Here is a 15,803-nt window from a genome sequence, read left to right as displayed (position 1 = left end):
CAGATACTTAGATACTTGTATGCTCAGTCAGATTATGTGCAACGCAGGACACGCTAGATAATATCTAGTAATATCATCAACCATGTGTAGTTAACTAGTGATTATGATTGATTGTTTTTTATAAGTTTAATGCTAGCTAGCAACTTACCTTCGCTTACTGCATTCGCGTAACAGCACTCCTTGTGGAGAGCACGAGAGAGAGGCAGTTCGTTATTGCGTTGGACTAGTTAACTGTAAGGGTGCAAGATTGGATCCCCCAAGCTGACAAGGTGAAAATCTGTCGTTCTGCCCCTGAACAAGGCAGTTAACCCACCGTTCCTAGGCCGCCATTGAAAATAAGAATGTGTTCTTAACTGACTTGCCCAGTTAAATATAGGTACAATTTATTTATTTTTTTAAATTCAAATCGGCGCCCAAAAATACCGATCTCCGATTGTTATGAAAACTTGAAATCGGCCCTTATTAAATCAGCCATTCCCATTAATCGGTCGACCTCTAAAAGACACCACTATGAGGATGTCCCAATGAAGTTCAGGGTTAGTGTACAACACACTATCCACAGTTGAAGTCGTTTACATAGACCTTAGCCAACTATATTTAAACTCAGTTTTTCACAATTCCTGTAATTAAATCTTAGTAAAAATTCCCTGGCTTAGGTCAGTTAGGATCACCACTTTATTTTAAGAATGTGAAATGTCAGATTAATAGTAGAGATAATTATTTCTTTCAGCTTTTATTTCTTTCATCACATTCCCAGTGGGTCAGAAGTTTACATATACTCAATTAGTATTCGGTAGCATTGCCTTTATAAATAGTTTAACTTGAACGTTTCGGGTAGCCTTCCACAAGCTTCCCACAATAAGTTGGGTGAATTTTGGCCCATTCCTCCTGACAGAGCTGGTGTAACTGAGTCAGGTTTGTAGGCCTCCTTGCTCGCACACGTTTTTCAGTTCTGCCCACAAATTTTCTATAGGATTGAGGTCTGGGCTTTGTGATGGCCATTCCAATACCTTGACTTTGTTGTCCTTAAGCCATTTTGCCACAACTTTGGAAATATGCTTGGGGTCATTGTCCATTTGGAAGAACCATTTGCGACCAAGCTTTAACTTCCTGACTGATGTCTTGAGAGGTTGCTTCAATATATCCACATAATTTTCCTCCCTCATGAAGCTATCTATTTTGTGAAGTGCACCAGCAAAGCACCCCCACAACATGAAGCTGCCACCCCTGTGCTTCATGGTTGGGATGGTGTTCTTCGGCTTGCAAGCCCCCCCTTCTTCCTCCAAACATAACAATGGTCATTATGGCCAAACAGTTCTATTTTTGTTTAATCAAACCAGAGGACTTTTCTCCAAAAAGTACAATCTTTGTCCCCACGTGCAGTTGCAAACCCTAGTCTGGCTTTTTTATGGCGGTTTTGGAGCAGTGGCGTCTTCCTTGCCGGCTGCGTGGTCCCATGGTGTTTATACTTGCATACTATTGTTTGTACAGATGAACGTGGTACGTTTGGAGATAGAGGCGTTTGGAGATTGCTCCCAAGGATGAACCAGACTTGTGGAGATCTACAATTTTTTCTGAGGTCTTGGCTGATTTCTTTTGATTTTCCCATGATGTCAAGCAAAGAGGCACTGAGTTTGAAGGTAGGCAATTAATTATGTCAATTAGCCTAACAGAAGCTTCTAAAGCCATGACATCATTTTCTGGAATTTTCCAAGCTGTTTACAGGCACAGTCAACTTAGTGTATGTAAACTTCTAATCCATTGGAATTGTGATACAGTGAATTACAAGTGAAATAATCTGTCTGTAAACAATTGTTGGATAAATTACTTGTGTCATGCACAAAGTATATGTCCTCCGACTTGCCAAAACTATAGTTTGTTAACAAGAAATTTGTGGTTGAAAAACGAGTTTGAAGTGGTTGAAAAACGAGTTTTAATGTACATGGATTTTCTCAACAACAAAAGTGCACAAAACATTTTAGGGTTACTCACATGTGGGGGTGCACCTCGGAGGCGGTGCAGATGCAGTTGTCATGGGAGATGGTGAATTCGTGGTAGAGCACCCAGGAGGGGGGGTTGAGGCGCGGCCGGCGACACAGATAGGAGGAGAAGGGGTGGAGGTGAGCCACGTGACGGTGAGTCAACAGGAGGTAGTTACCTGAGCCGTCCACATCATGAGCCACCTGAAAAAGAGAGGAGAGGGGAAGGGAGAAGATGAAATCAAATGAGATCGAGGGAAACAAATACAGAAAGGACAGGAGAGACTTGGGGGGGGGGGGGGGGGGGGGGGGGGCACCAGAATGGAAAGAGAGGACAATGTGAACATTTTGACAGACAGTAAGAGAAGGACAAAGAGAGGAGGAAGAAATAGGGGGAGGATAGAGAGAAAGGTTAAGGTCTATATTTGTAGACAAAAACAAATGTTAGACACGTACAAACTAAATTACATCTTAAATGGAGAAGTGGACTGATGAGTCCTTTTACCTTGAGGAAGAACCCTGAGATGAGTGCACGCTTGATATTAGTGCAGTTGTCTTGGCAACCAAAGGAAGGAGGCGAGACGGGCAACTCTATTCGCTGCATCACCTCCAGCAGCTCTGCCCTGATCACCACAGCCAATCGTAATGCGGCAGGGTTCAGGAAGTTGGTAGTGCACCAGGCATCATCCTCATTGTCTAAAATATTAATCAGAGAAACACACATATTAATATTCAAGGAGTAGAGATAGTGTGAAATGCATGTCTGCTCCATGCCTATGTGTGTAGATCCATGAATGTGTGTGTGTGGTATATGGTCTCACGCTGTATGTAGGCGTTGTAGATGTTGATGAGGGTGAGGTGGTCTCCCTCGTTGTGCAACAGGGGGCGTCTGTGAGTGGCTGCTGCCTCCTCTCTCTGGGGTGTGGGGGTCACAAAGCAGGGGGAAGCTGGGAACACACACAGGTGGAGAATTTAAATGAAGTTAAGTTATAGAAACAAAACAAAGCAATATTCTGTAATGCATGTAAAAAAGGCTCATTTTACAGCCAGTACTAAGCACCTTGGACAGTGTATGTGTGTGCAGTGTGTACCTGTGAGCATGGCAGCGATGGTGAGCAGCTCGTTGACACAGTCAAACTCGCAGGCAGCGATGAGGGCCTTAGCCAGAGGGGGCTCCAGGGGCAGCTCTGACATAATGATGCCCACCTCAGATAGGTTCCCATCATCATCCAGTGCTGCCAGGTAGTCCAGGTCCTCTAGAGCCTGCATCAGAGCCTCTGGAGCTGGGGGAGGGAGAGAGGAGAGAATAAAAGAGAGTGAATAAAACAGAGAGGGAGGGTTGAAGAAAGTGACGGATATGGAAAGATCTTATATTTTGCCTGATATCACAAAATAGAAGGCACCTAGTAAAAACATGAATGCTACATGAATCCCATGAATGCAAGGCAGACCTGGGTTCAAATGTATTTAAAACAAATCTCAATTACTTTTACATACATTCAAAGTAAGTATTCAGATATATTTTATTTGAAAAGACAAGTAGTTGAATATTTTTATGTATTTGAAAATACACTTGGAATGTATTTGAAAATACACTTGGAATGTATTTGAAAATACACATGGAATGTATTTGAAAATACAGTGAGTCAAATGCATTTAAGCTAGAAAATAGTATTTGAAATAAGCATTTGAAAATACAATTGTGTAGACTATTTGGCTTTTACAAATAACCATTCAAATACTGAAATAAAAGTACTTGTTTTTGTGCAGTGTAATTGAAAATAGTCAAATACAAAGAAAAAAGTATTTTAAATACCATATACTCAAAAATACACGTATTTGAACCCAGGTCTGGTTCAAGGTGCACTTTATTAATTCAAAGGAAACAGGGCAGAAATAGCTAGATGACGCACGGCCCTCCTTACCAGGCCTGTCCAGGAACTTGCACTGGCCCATGTCGGCGATGTCCAGCCTCTTGAGCAGCAGCACCAGGTGACTGAGGTTCTCCTCCACCACCCCCGGGCTGCGGGCCTCTGCCATGCCCTCCTCATACAGAGCCTGGGGGTACAGACGTAAACACAGACCTGGAGGGACAGGAGAGAGGGTTCAGAAGAATACACAGAGAGAGGAAATTAGTCCCGTAACAGCTTTGTATGTCCCTTCTGTCCATGATGATTTCTTACAACAGATTTGATTGACCTTAACCTACCTGGTAGGTCACCGTTTACCCTCTGCGTCCGCATGTCTGCCTGCTGCCGGCTGATGGGACGCAGGACCTGGGAGTCCGCTCTAATTTGAGGGTTGTAAACCTATGAGACGGAGGCAGGAAGAGTGGGAGGTTATGCATGGCACTGGGACTGGGTGCACCTCATAGTCTATTGAGGTTATGCAGCATTGTGGTTATTGTGGCCACACACAGAGATTCATACAAAGCTCGCCCTCCACATGGAAAATCTGACCGTAATTCCATCGTCCTGATTCCTGCTTACAAGCAAAAATTAAAGCAGGAAGCACCAGTAACTAGGTCAATAAAAAAAGTGGTCAGATGAAGAAGATTCTCTCTTTCTTTCTCTCTCTCGGAGGACCTGAGCCCTAGGACCATGCCCCAGGAATACCTGACATGATGACTCCTTGCTGTCCCCAGTCCACCTGACTGTGCTGCTGCTCCAGTTTCAACTGTTCTGCCTTATTATTATTCGACCATGCTGGTCATTTATGAACATTTGAACATCTTGGCCATGTTCTGTTATAATCTCCACCCGGCACAGCCAGAAGAGGACTGGCCACCCCACATAGCCTGGTTCCTCTCTAGGTTTCTTCCTAGGTTTTGGCCTTTCTAGGGAGTTTTTCCTAGCCACCGTGCTTCTACACCTGCATTGCTTGCTGTTTGGGGTTTTAGGCTGGGTTTCTGTACAGCACTTTGAGATATCAGCTGATGTACAAAGGGCTATATAAATACATTTGATTTGATTTTGCTATGGCATTGGCATTGAGGAGTACACCACATCTGTCATTGGCTTCAACAATAAGTGCATCGATGACGTCGTCCCCACAGTGACCGTACGTACATACCCCAACCAGAAGACATGGATTACAGACAGCAGCCGCACTGAGCTAAAGGCTAGAGCTGCCGCTTTCAAGGAGCGGGACTCTAACCCAGAAGCTTCTAAGAAATCCCGCAATGCCCTCCGACGAACCATCAAACAGGCAAAGCGTCAATACAGGACTAAGATCGAGTCGTACTACACCGGCTCTGACGCTCGTCGGATGTGGCAGGGCTTGCAAACCATTACAGACTACAAAGGGAAGCACAGCCGAGAGCTGCCCAGTGACACGAGCCTACCGGATGAGCTAAACTACTTCTATGCTCGCTTCAAGGCAAATAACACTGAAACATGCATGAGAGCACCAGCTGTACCGGAAGACTGTGTGATCATGTTCTCCGCAGCCGATGTGAATAAGATCTTTACACAGGTCAACATTCACAAGACCACAGGGCCAGACGGATTAACCTGGACGTGTACTGCGAGCATGCGCATACCAACTAGCAAGTGTCTTCACTGACATTTTCAACCTCTCCCTGTCCGAGTCTGTAATACCAACATGTTAACCTGTTGAGTGTAGGGGGCAGTATTTTGATGTTTGGATGAAAAACGTACCCAAATGAAACTGCCTATTTCTCAGGCCCAGAATCTAGAATATGCATATAATTGTCAGATTAGGATAGAAAACACTCTAAAGTTTCCAAATCTGTCAAAATATTGTGTGTGAGAATAACAGAACTGATACTGCAGGTGAAAACCTGAGGGAAATCCAACCCGTTTTTTCCTGAAAGCTCTCTGTTCCATTGCCAGCCTTCGCTCCACTTAAAGGGATATCAACCAGATTCCTTTTCCTATGGCTTCCCCATGGTGTGAACAGTCTTTAGACATATTTTTCAAAATAAAAGCCTGAAACTAAGTGAGAAAGATCACATCTTGTCATTGTATGGCTGGGTGCCAGCAGCGTTTTGCATGCGCAACAGCTTGGAGCAGACATTTTCTCTCTCTCTCCTATTGAAGAAGCTACAGTCCCGGTTGAAATGTTATCGATTATATATTGTAAAAACAACCAGAGGATTGATTATAAAAAACGTTTGACATGTTTCTACAAACTTTAAGGATACTATTTGGAATTTTCGTCTGCCTGGTCGTGACGGCTTAAAATTAAGTGTATGTAAACTTCAACTGTAGTCACTTTAATTTACTCTACCTACATGTACATACTACCTCAACTAACCGGTGCATATTGACTCTGTTTATATTGTTATTTCTTACTGCTGCTCTTTACTTACTTGTTACTTTTATCTCCTATTCTTATCCGTAATTATTGAAACTGCTAGGTTGGTTAGAGGCTCGTAGTAAGCATTTCATGTGACTAATACAATTTTATATGTGCCCGCTGTGTAGGATAGTACCACACATACTCCTCCTCCTTCCTATCTCTAATAAATGAGTACTCACTGTCTTGAGTTGCATGCCTGTGTCTATGACATAGCGGACTCCAGATAGAGAGAAGGAGGCCTCCCCCAGGGTGTCTGTGAGGATGACCCTGCGCGTCGCTCCCGTCCCCGCCCCTATCCCTGGCCCTTCCAGTCCTTCAGACCCATTGGATCCCTCCGTGTCCCCAGAAGGCCCTTCTGGCTCGGCTTCATAGACGCGCTGGGTAGCCCCTCCGAGGCCTGCGTGGAGGTGCAGAACTCTGAGGGTCCCCAGCTGAGGGCTCAGGGCAACAGACTCCTTCTCCAGCAGAGAGCCACACTCATCAATCTCCTGAGAGAGGAGGAGAGAGAAGAAAGGTTTGAGAATACATACTGTCCTATCCTGGGCACTTAGTAAATCTCTTGAGAAATGTTAAGTCCTGGCATTCTAAAAGTTGTCCAGCCATAAAAAAAAGTGAATGAGTGGACAAGTAGAGAGAGTAATATAAATTAAATTAAAACATGCTATTTATGCTACCTACATGCAGTGAAATGTAGTGTGTAAGGTACACATGGTCCCAAATGCATCCACTCTTTCCTCTCTCCACTCTGCCCCTCCAAGGCTATCATTTCTTCCCTCCATATGGCAGGAGAGTGGGAGTGGCTACCAGTTAAAGGGATTGCACATAGGGCACAGAGGGAATTTAAAGGGGAAGAGTGGAACCAACTTCTCATCTTTGCCCTTACCCCACCCACTGCCTCCTTGCCCTGGTAAAGTCCCCATACTTTGTAATGGCTTCTTCTACTTAAGCTAGCTACACCAATGGGTTAACATTGTTTTAAAAAGTAAAAAAATTATCTATTTGAGCGTATTGGGTCCTCTGTCCCTGTGCCCGTTCTACTTTCTCATGTCTCTCCCCCTTTCGCACCCTCCCTCTTCGTTTCCCTCTCCCTAAACAGACAGTGCTTATCTGTGTCCTTGTTTACTTTGTTTACAGTGAGTCTTAACCAGATCCGTCCTCCTGGCTAGCTAGCTCTGTGTTTTGCAGCCTTGGCATCAACTACTGTACTGAAGTCCTGGTCTGCCTCAGGATTTGAAACCATATCCAGGAATTAGTCGAGGAGCTAGGGTGTGGTGATGTTGACATAGTGGCAGTGTGTGTGAGAGAAGTGGATGTGAATATGATGGGGCTCAGTGCTCTCTCTCTCTGCACGGCATGTACAGTTGAAGTCGGAAGTTTACATACACCTTCGCCAAATACATTTAAACTCAGTTTTTCTCAATTCCTGACATTTAATCCTAGTAAAAATCCCCTGTTATAGGTCAGTTAGGATCACCACTTTATTTTAAGAATGTGAAATGTCAGAATAATAGTAGAGAGAATGATTTATTTCAGCTTTTATATCTTTCATCACATTCCCAGTGGGTCAGAAGTTGACATACACTTAATTAGTATTTGGTAGCATTGCCTTTAAATTGTTTAACTTGGGTAAAATGTTTTGGGTAGCCTTCCCCAAGCTTCCCACAATAAGTTGGGTGAATTTTGGCCCATTCCTCCTGACAGAGCTGGTGTAACTGAGTCAGGTTTGTAGGCCTCCTTGCTCACACACACTTTTCAGTTCTGCCCACACATTTTCTATAGGATTGAGGTCAAGGCTTTATGATGGCCACTCCAATTCCTTGACTTTGTTGTCCTTAAGCCATTTTGCCACAAGTTTGGAAGTATGCTTGGAGTCATTGTCCATTTGGAAGACCCATTTGCGACCAAGCTTTGACTGATGTCTTGAGATGTTGCTTCAATACAGCCACAGAATTTTCCTTTCTCATGTAGACATCTATTTTGTGAAGTGCACCAGTCCGTCCTGCAGCAAAGCTCACATATTCACATCCACTTCTCTCACACACACACACTGCCACTATGTTATCACCACACCCTGTTGCTTCAATACCCCCACAACATGATGCTGCCACCCCCGTGCTTCACGGTTGGGATGGTGTTCTTCGGCTTGCAAGCCTCCCCCTTTTCCTCCAAACATAACGATGGTCATTATGGCCAAACAGTTCTATCAGACCAGAGGACATTTCTCCAAAAAGTACGATCTTTGTCCCAATGTGCAGTTGCAAACCGTAGTCTAGCTTTTTTATGGCGGTTTTGGAGCAGTGGCTTCTTTGCTGAGTGGCCTTTCAGGTTATGTCGATATAGGACTCGTTCTACTGTGGATATACATACTTTTGTACCTGTTTCCGGCAGCATCTTCACAAGGTACTTTGCTGTTGTTCTGGGAATGATTTTCACTTTTCGCACCAAAGTACGTTCAACTCTAGGAGACAGAACGCGTCTCCCTCCTTAGTGGTATGACGGCTGCATGGTCCCATGGTGTTTATACTTGCGTACTATTGTTTGTACAGATGAACGTGGTACCTTCAGGCATTTGGAAATTGCTCCCAAGGATGAACCAGACTTGTGGTGGTCTACAATTATTTTCTGAGGTCTTGGCTGATTTCTTTGGATTTTCCCATGATGTCAAGCAAAGAGGCACTGAGTTTGAAGTTAGGCCTTGAAATACATCCACAGGTACACCTCCAATTGACTCAAATTATGTCAATTAGCCTGTCAGAAGCTTCTAAAGCCATGACATCATTTTCTGGAATTTTCCAAGCTGTTTAAAGGCACAGTCAACTTAGTGCATGTAAACTTCTGACACACTGGAATTGTGATAAAGTGAATTATAAGTGAAATAATCTGTCTGTAAACAATTGTTGGAAAAATGACTTGTGTTATGCACAAAGTAGATGTCCTCCGACTTGCCAAAACTATAGTTTGTTAACAAGAAAGTTGTTGAGTGGGTGAAAAACGAGTTTTAATGACTCCAACCTAAGTGTATGTAAACTTCCAACTTCAACTGTATGTGTATTCTGGATGCGTTAAACAGGACACCTGACCCACCCTGGTGCCATTCAGTAGTCTAAGATTACAGTGTCCCTGTTTCTCTGTCCCCAGGGTGAGAGGCAACAACAGACAAGGAAGATGGCATTAAGAAACAACATAGTTCAATAGGGATTTACATGTAGAAGGAAGTCTAGCAGAAACTGACAAGAAGAGGTGGGATAGAAAGGAAGGTAATTTAGCAGACACTTTTATCCAAAACGACTTACATTTAACTCATAATATATTCATATACTGTGTGGCCCGTGCGGTAAAATAATACCACAAGTCTGCTGTTGCATGCACCAACTAATCCTAACTAACTCGACCCAAAGTAACCCACTTAGCCTTCTGAACCATTTCTGCGTTACCAGCAGTAGGACTACTGGGCATCTATTGTCTAAGGACATGATAAGACTAAAAACTGCCCCAGTAGTTGATGAGACTAGCTACAGTGGGGCAAAAAAGTATTTAGTCAGCCACCAATTGTGCAAGTTCTCCCACTTAAAAAGATGAGAGAGGCCTGTAATTTTCATCATAGGTACACTTCAACTATGACAGACAAAATTAGAAAAAAAATCCAGAAAATCACATTGTAGGATTTTTAATGAATTGATTTGCAAATTATGGTGGAAAATAAGTATTTGGTCAATAACAAAAGTTTATCTCAATACTTTGTTATATACCCTTTGTTGGCAATGACAGAGGTCAAACGTTTTCTGTAAGTCTTCACAAGGTTTTCACACACTGTTGCTGGTATTGCAGATCTCCTCTAGAGCAGTGATGTTTTGGGGCTGTTGCTGGACAACACGGACTTTCAACTCCCTCCAAAGATTTTCTATGGGGTTGAGATCTGGAGACTGGCTAGGCCACTCCAGGACCTTGAAATGCTTCTTACGAAGCCACTCCTTCGTTGCCCGGGCAGTGTGTTTGGGATCATTGTCATGCTGAAAGACCCAGCCACGTTTCATCTTCAATGCCCTTGCTGATGGAAGGAGGTTTTCACTCAAAATCTCACGATACATGGCCCCATTCATTTTTTCCTTTACACGGATCAGTCGTCCTGGTTCCTTTGCAGAAAAACAGCCCCAAAGCATGATGTTTCCACCCCCATGCTTCACAGTAGGTATGGTGTTCTTTGGATGCAACTCAGCATTCTTAGGCCTCCAAACATGACGAGTTGAGTTTTTACCAAAAAGTTATATTTTGGTTTCATCTGACCATATGACATTCTCCCAATCTTCTTCTGGATCATCCAAATGCTCTCTAGCAAACTTCAGACGGGCCTGAACATGTACTGGCTTAAGCAGGGGGACATGTTTGGCACTGCAGGATTTGAGTCCCTGGCGGCGTATTGTGTTACTGATGGTAGGCTTTGTTACTTTGGTCCCAGCTCTCTGCAGGTCATTCACTAGGTCCCCCCGTGTGGTTCTGGATCATTTTGACCCCACGGAGTGAGATCTTGCGTGGAGCCCCAGATCAAGGGAGATTATCAGTGGTCTTGTATGTCTTCCATTTCCTAATAATTGCTCCCACAGTTGATTTCTTCAAACTAAGCTGCTTACCTATTGCAGATTCAGTCTTCCCAGCCTGGTGCAGGTCTACAATTTTGTTTCTGGTGTCCTTTGACAGCTCTTTGTTCTTGGCCATAGTGGAGTTTGGAGTGTGACTGTTTGAGGTTGTGGACAGGTGTCTTTTATACTGATAACAAGTTCAAACAGGTGCCATTAATACAGGTAACGAGTGGAGGGCAGAGGAGCCTCTTAAAGAAAAAGTTACAGGTCTGTGAGAGCCAGAAATCTTGCTTGTTTGTAGGTGACCAAATACTTATTTTCCACCATAATTTGCAAATAAATTCATAAAAAATCCTACAATGTGATTTTCTGGATTTTTTTTCTCATTTTGTCTGTCATAGTTGAAGTGTACCTATGATGAAAATTACAGGCCTCTCTCATCTTTTTAAGTGGGAGAACTTGCACAATTGGTGGCTGACTAAATACTTTTTTGCCCCACTGTGTATATATTTAGTATAATGTGTGTGTGTGTGTGTGTGTGTGTGTGTGTGTGTGTGTGTGTGTGTGTGTGTGTGTGTGTGCGCATCTACCTGGGCACTGGAGAGAAAGACCATGACATCCCCTTCCTCTCCCCTGCGGTGGAGATCCAACACCATGTAACATGCCGCTGCCGCAGACTCCCTCCCTCCAGGATCCCTATACACCGTTTCCACGACAACCGGTGCCCTCCTCCTTGTCTCTGTGTAGGGTGTATCTCTGGCGGGCCGGTCCTCATCCGCGACAGGCTCATCCAGCGTTAGAACCGGAACTCCCTCACCCAGGAAGGTGGCGAGGCTGGACGCAAGGGAGGGGTCGGTGAGGAGGACCACACGGAGGTCGTCAGGGCGCTGGCAGCACACGTCCAGCAGCAAGCCCAGAAGGACGTCGGAGGGCACAGTGCGCTCCTGGACCTCATCCACCACCAGCACCCCATACTGACGCAGCAGGGGGTCCGACATCATCTCCCCCAGGAGCAGAGAGTCACTGACGAACCTGAGAGAGGGAGGGGGGAGAGAGAGGGTGAGGGGGGGGAAGAGGGATCAGGGAGAGAAACGACCCCATCCCTTAATCCTATTGTCTTGCACTGTTGTAAACCTCAGGGGAGAGAAAGATAGAGGAGGAAACAAGGACTACAATATTCTTTCCCAGGTCAAGGGAGAGCTTAAAGAGGGTGGATAAATGAGATCGAAGAAGATGAGTACGAAACGTGCCATCAGATTGGGTGATGTGTGTGTACCCAAGCTTGAACCAATGTGGTATGTGTGTGTACATACACATGCGCCAATGTTCATGCACACCTGGCTGTCTACATCTCTCCTCACCTAAGTAGTGTATCAGGGGTACAGCCATCGTCGTGGGGGACCCAGTAGCCCACCTCCAGGCCCAGACTCAGGTCCATCTCATCAGCCACCCTGAGGGCCAGACTCGCTGCAGCCACAGCATAGGGCTGGGAACAGCACACCAAGCCCTGAGAGAAGTCATGGGACAGGGCATACTCCACACACCACTGGGGCACCTGGGAGAGAGAGGATGAGGGAGAGAGAAAGAGGGAGACTAAGTGAGAGACTGATATGCACACAAAGTCAGTGTGTATAGAGTGATAGCCTGTGTGCTTAGTTGCTTGAGTTAGTTCAGCGGTCTGTCTATCTTCAGTGTCTGAATATTGTGTACATTTGGAGGGTCCCTAGCCATATGTGTGTACGAGTGTGAATGTGTGCATCCTATATGTTAGTATGTTTGTAAACCTGTATGTTTGGCATGTTTCCCCACCTTTGCTTTCTCTGGGCTCTTCATCACCAGTGCTAATGTGTGTGACTATACCTGTGTGCGCGTTTGTATGTGCTTTACATGCCTCTTACCTGTGTGCTCTTGCCTGTGCCACTGGGGGCACTGACCACCACCATGCTGTGTGTCTCCAGGTGCTCCAGCAGGCGGTACTTGAGGCTCCACAAGGGAAGCGTCTTCCTCTCCTCCAGCAGAGAGTAGTAGCGTGACGAGAAGGGCAAGCCATCATACGGGTTCACCTCCAGGTCCCCCAGGCCCCCCACCTCCCCCTCTCCATCCCCCATCTCATCCTCTAGGTCCCCGGACAGTAGAGAGGACATGGAGAGAGAGTCTAGGGCGGAGGGGGGGCGTAGGGTGGGGGGGGACGTTGTCAAGGGGGTGGCCACAGAGGGTGACGACATCATCGCAGGGTGGGTTGGGGAGAGGGGATGAGGGGTGGTAATGGAGTGACTGGAGATTACCTGGGAAGAGGATCAGAGAAGAGATGCTGTTGTGTTGACAGTTGTATAGCAAGTTTTAGATTTCACCCAACTTAGTTGATTGACCCCTGTCACTGAAGGAAATGTAATATACAGTATCAGTCAAACGTTTGGACACACCACCCCTTTTTTTTTTCTTTTACTATTTTCTACAGAAATAACATATATGGGATCATGTAGTAACCAAAAAAAGTGTTAAACAAATCAAAATATATTTTATATTTGAGATTCTTCAAAGTAGCCAGCCTTTGCCTTGATGACAGCTTTGCACACTCTTGGCATTCCCTCAACCAGCTTGATGAGGTAGTCACCTGGAATACATTTAAATTAAAAGGTGCCTTGTTAAAAGTTAATTTGTGGAATTTCTTTCCTTCTTAATGCATTTCAGCCAATCAGTTGTTTTGTGACAAGGTAGGGGGGTATACATAAGATAGCCATATTTGGTAAAAGACCAAGTCCATATTATGGCGAGAACTGCTGAAATAAGCAAAGAGAAACAACAGTCTATCATTACTTTAAGACATGAAGGTCAGTCAATCCGAAAAGTGTCTAAAACGTTGAAAATTTCTTCAAGTGCAGTCGCAAAAACCATCAAGCGCTATGATGAAACTGGCTCTCATGAGAACTGCCACAGGAAAGGAATACCCAGAGTTACCTCTGCTGCAGAGGATATGTTTATTAGAGTTAACTGCACCTCAGATTGCAGCCCAAAGAAATGCTTCACCGAGTTCAACAGACACATCTCAACATCAACTGTTCAAAGGAGACTGCGTGAATCAGGCCTTCATGGTGGAATTGCTGCAAAGAAACCACTACTAAAGGACATCAATAAGAAGAAGAGACTTGCTTGGGCCAAGAAACACAAGCAATGGACATTAGACCGGTGGAAATCTGTCCTTTGGTCTGAGGAGTCCAAATTTGAGATTTTTGGTTCCAACCGCTGTGTCTTGTGAGACGCAGAGTAAGTGAACGGATGATCTTTTCATGTGTGGTTCCCACCATGAAACATGCAGGAGTTGGTGTGATGGTGCTTTGCTGGTGACACTGTCTGTGATTTATTTAGAATTCAAGGCACACTTAACCAGCATGGCTACCCCAGCATTCTGCAGCTATACGCCATCCCATCTGGTTTGCGCTTAGTGGGACTATCATTTGTTTTTCAACAGGACAATGACCCAACACACCTCCAGGCTGTGTAAGGGCTATTTGACCAAGAATGAGAGTGAATAAGATGTATAAACTGAAGGTAGAAGTCTAAGTGTTTTTTAGTAGTTTACTGCAATTGGGGGAAGGGTGGTAGGGTTTGCGGGGAATAATAAAGGTATATTCTAAAAAAAAGTACAGTGGGGCAAAAAAGTATTTAGTCAGCCACCAATTGTGCAAGTACTCCCACTTAAAAAGATGAGAGAGGCCTGTAATTTTCATCATAGGTACACTTCAACTATGACAGACAAAATAAGAAAAAAATCCAGAAAATCACATTGTAGGATTTTTAATGAATTTATTTGCAAATTATGGTGGAAAATAATTATTTGGTCACCTACAAACAAGCAAGATTTCTGGCTCTCACAGACCTGGAACTTCTTCTTTAAGAGGCTCCTCTGTCCTCCACTCGTTACCTGTATTAATGGCACCTGTTTGAACTTGTTATCAGTATAAAAGACACCTGTCCACAACCTCAAACAGTCACACTCCAAACTCCACTATGGCCAAGACCAAAGAGCTGTCAAAGGACACCAGAAACAAAATTGTAGACCTGCACCAGGCTGGGAAGACTGAGTCTGCAATAGGTAAGCAGCTTGGTTTGAAGAAATCAACTGTGGGAGCAATTATTAGGAAATGGAAGACATACAAGACCACTGATAATCTCCCTTGATCTGGGGCTCCACGCAAGATCTCACTCCGTGGGGCCAAAATGATCCAAGAACGTTGAGCAAAAATCCCACTGGTCTTCCGTTTCTTCGTGGTCACCTCTCCTCCAGACCTAGTGAATGACCTGCAGAGAGCTGGGACAAAAGTAACAAAGCCTACCATCAGTAACACAATACGCCGCCAGGGACTCAAATCCTGCAGTGCCAGACGTGTCCCCCTGCTTAAGCCAGTACATGTCCAGGCCCATCTGAAGTTTGCTAGAGAGCATTTGGATGATCCAGAAGAAGATTGGGAGAATGTCATATGGTCAGATGAAACCAAAATATAACTTTTTGGTAAAAACTCAACTTGTCGTGTTTGGAGGACAAAGAATGCTGAGTTGCATCCAAAGAACACCATTCCTACTGTGAAGCATGGGGGTGGAAACATCATGCTTTGGGGCTGTTTTTCTGCAAAGGGACCAGGACGACTGATCCGTGTAAAGGAAAAAATGAATGGGGCCATGTATCGTGAGATTTTGAGTGAAAACCTCCTTCCATCAGCAAGGGCATTGAAGATGAAACGTGGATGGGTCTTTCAGCATGACAATGATCCCAAACACACCGCCCGGGCAACGAAGGAGTGGCTTCGTAAGAAGCATTTCAAGATCCTGGAGTGGCCTAGCCAGTCTCCAGATCTCAACCCCATAGAACATCTTTGGAGGGAGTTGAAAGTCCGTGTTGCCCAGCAACAGCCCCAAAACATCACTG

The 15,803-nt window shown here is 44.7% G+C and overlaps 1 protein-coding gene across 1 annotated transcript in view; it reads right to left on the bottom strand.

Moving 5' to 3' along the window:
* LOC110509832 (ATP-dependent RNA helicase homolog DQX1) overlaps positions 1-15,803 on the bottom strand; it is a 30,530-nt gene that overhangs the window by 2,642 nt on the left and 12,085 nt on the right. The window contains exons 2-11 of the mRNA XM_036967795.2: positions 12,778-13,164; positions 12,241-12,434; positions 11,470-11,911; positions 6,482-6,790; positions 4,189-4,288; positions 3,905-4,063; positions 3,071-3,262; positions 2,801-2,926; positions 2,485-2,675; positions 1,993-2,183 (exon numbers count right to left, since the gene is read on the bottom strand). Coding sequence (XP_036823690.2) covers positions 1,993-2,183; positions 2,485-2,675; positions 2,801-2,926; positions 3,071-3,262; positions 3,905-4,063; positions 4,189-4,288; positions 6,482-6,790; positions 11,470-11,911; positions 12,241-12,434; positions 12,778-13,107 — 2,234 coding nt within the window. The 5' untranslated portion in view covers positions 13,108-13,164. The remainder of the gene's footprint in view (positions 1-1,992; positions 2,184-2,484; positions 2,676-2,800; positions 2,927-3,070; positions 3,263-3,904; positions 4,064-4,188; positions 4,289-6,481; positions 6,791-11,469; positions 11,912-12,240; positions 12,435-12,777; positions 13,165-15,803) is intronic.

The sequence above is a fragment of the Oncorhynchus mykiss genome, chromosome 29 (genome assembly GCF_057628025.1).
Source record: "Oncorhynchus mykiss isolate SJ-2025 chromosome 29, ASM5762802v1, whole genome shotgun sequence".
Lineage (NCBI taxonomy): Eukaryota > Metazoa > Chordata > Actinopteri > Salmoniformes > Salmonidae > Oncorhynchus > Oncorhynchus mykiss.
This window is presented reverse-complemented; position numbering and strand designations above follow the sequence as displayed.